The sequence below is a fragment of the Aegilops tauschii genome, chromosome 6 (assembly GCF_002575655.3).
Source record: "Aegilops tauschii subsp. strangulata cultivar AL8/78 chromosome 6, Aet v6.0, whole genome shotgun sequence".
Taxonomy (NCBI): Eukaryota; Viridiplantae; Streptophyta; class Magnoliopsida; order Poales; family Poaceae; genus Aegilops; species Aegilops tauschii.
Genome location: NC_053040.3, coordinates 460990648 through 460993020, shown reverse-complemented (window position 1 = coordinate 460993020; position 2373 = coordinate 460990648). Strand labels below are relative to the sequence as shown.

At 52.8% G+C, this 2373-nt stretch overlaps 1 protein-coding gene across 1 annotated transcript; it reads right to left on the bottom strand.

The window, feature by feature from the left end:
* Positions 1-804: 804 nt before the first annotated feature.
* Positions 805-1996, bottom strand: LOC109743617 (dehydrin DHN4). The gene is made up of 2 exons (XM_020302708.3): positions 1702-1996; positions 805-1615 (listed from the first exon to the last, which is right to left on the bottom strand). The coding sequence occupies exons 1-2, from the start codon at positions 1903-1905 to the stop codon at positions 1124-1126; spliced, it is 696 nt and encodes a 231-aa protein (XP_020158297.3). The 5' UTR covers positions 1906-1996; the 3' UTR covers positions 805-1123.
* Positions 1997-2373: the final 377 nt, after the last annotated feature.

The window sequence follows — 2373 nt, the reverse complement described above, 5'->3', positions numbered from 1 at the left end:
AAAAAAAACTAGAAGATGCGAGACCAACACGAAACTCACGCCGAGCCAGTGCGAGCGATGACAGAAGGCGTCACCTACGGGCTTTGCAAATATAGGTGTTAGCGGCAGCAGTCTGTAGAGACCAAGGTAACTACTTGGGGACTTCGTTGGAGATACATGGCATCCGTGATTCAACAATACTTAAAAGCCATTGTGTGCAGGGAGGCACTCTTTAGCAGACGATCTGCTCTGCAAAACTAACAATACTTGGAAGCCATTGCGTGCAGGGAGGCACTCTCTAGCAGACGATCTGCTCTGCAAAACTTCATTGTTACTTCAGAGGAGATTTGGTAGTCTTATTAGTGAGATTAAGCTTAGTGCTACTAGTTTTAGTTGTAATTTTATTTTTGAAGGTAGAGAGACAAATAAAGAGGGTCACGATCTAGCTAAATTTTCACATTCGATAGGTGAGGGACGCCATGTGGCTGGTTCAACCTGAGATGTATTCCACGCTCTGTGGAATTTGATCAATAAAACTTAGCTTTACCCTTAAAAAGATATACTGTGTTTTAAATTTAGAGTTGATATTTTTTTCCTGGTATTGTGTATTCACTGGTCTTAAAAGCCCTGTATGTATTTTCTTCTTTTTGTAGAACCTTCTGAATTTTCCAAATACGGAAACAGAGGCAGGGACCCAGTGCACCCGGTTTCATCACAAGGCCGGTTCTGCCACCAACTTCCCACTTCCCTTTGTAGACTGTAATATATACTCCCTCCGAACGGAGGGAGTACATATGATGCTCTTAAGCTACTCTTAAGACAGTATTATAGGAGTATATATTTGATAAAAGAACTTATCTGTACCACACCATACCGTAAGCATACATACACGGTTTAACCAGAAGGAAATTTACAAAATTATACAGTGTAAACAGACGAGTAACTCAAAACAAACAACACTGTTTGTTCACGTAAACTTGAGCCTAGATACAGTGGCTCCTCCAACACGCAAGTGAGCTAGGTGAACTAGGCTCACGTTGTATGGTGGAATTTTATTGTATCGCCATCTTATTATTGATTCTGCAACGGTGGTCGACCGGCACCCCCACTCTCAGAAGTGGCGACCGCGGGCTCTGCTCAGCGCTCAGTGCTGGCCAGGGAGCTTCTCCTTGATCTTGTCCATGATGCCCTTCTTCTCGCCGGTGTCCGTGCCGTGTTGCCCGTACGCGCCGCCAGTGCCGTGCGCCCCTGTGCCTGTCATCCCGGTGTGGCCCTGCTGCCCGTAGGTGCCGCCGGTGGCCGTGGTGCCATGTGCTCCGGTGCCGGCCATCCCAGTGTGGCCCTGCTGTCCGTAGGTGCCGCCGGTGCCGGTCATCCCAGTGTGACCCTGCTGCCCGTAGGCGCCGCCGGTGCCGGCCATCCCAGTGTGGCCTTGCTGTCCGTAGGTGCCACCGGTGCCGGCCATCCCAGTGTGACCCTGCTGCCCGTAGGTGCCGCCGGTGCCGGCCATGCCAGTACCCTGCTGTCCGTAGGTGCCACCGGTGTGCTGCTGGTCACCGTGGCCACCAGGGAGCTTCTCCTTGATCTTCTCCTTGATGCCCTTCTTCCTCCTCCCGCCCATGCCATCGTCCTCAGACTATCACGACCAACGAGAAAAATCAGTATACACAACACAAACCATGTATGCAAGTAGTATCAGCAAGAAGTAGTGTATATACGCACCGAGCTGGAGCTGGAGCTGCCGGAGCGGTGCAGGATCCCACGGCCAGTCTGGTGCTCGTCCCTCATGGGCTGGAAATGCCCACCGGCGGCCGCTCCTGTGCCGACGCCGCCGTGCGTCCCCATGCCGGTGCCGACGCCATGTCGGGCCACCGGGTTGCCGTACTCGTCGACGCGGCCGTGCTGCTGCTGTCCCTGGTACTCCATCTCGCGCTGCGCTGAACTTGTCACACGGGGAATCAAAATCTAGTGCTGCTGTTCACTTCTCTTGGTCCGTACACTTTGTTGTGTAAGCAGGTGCAGCACGAGGCACTATTTATAAAGCCGTTTGTGGCGAAGGGATAGGGATCGCCGGACGGGTCTGATGGATCAAGTGCCACGGTAGGGCGATACGTGTGCTCGCGGTGGGGCGGGTGGCGGTGACTGGTGACTAGCCCATGAAGAGAGGCCGGACGTGTGCAGGCGCTGGGCGCGTCCGGGTTGCCACGTCTCAGCTCCTTCTGGAAGCAGAAGTGATGACACACAGGGAAGGGGATGAGAGCTATCTTTCGTCCGGGAAGAAGACAATCTGGGAAACTCATCGGATACTTCTTTTGGCTCGCGAAGGTCGACTTGTTTGCTTCGAGCAAATGACAGCTCGAAACTCTCGGTCGGGGTGTAACACGAACGAAAGTA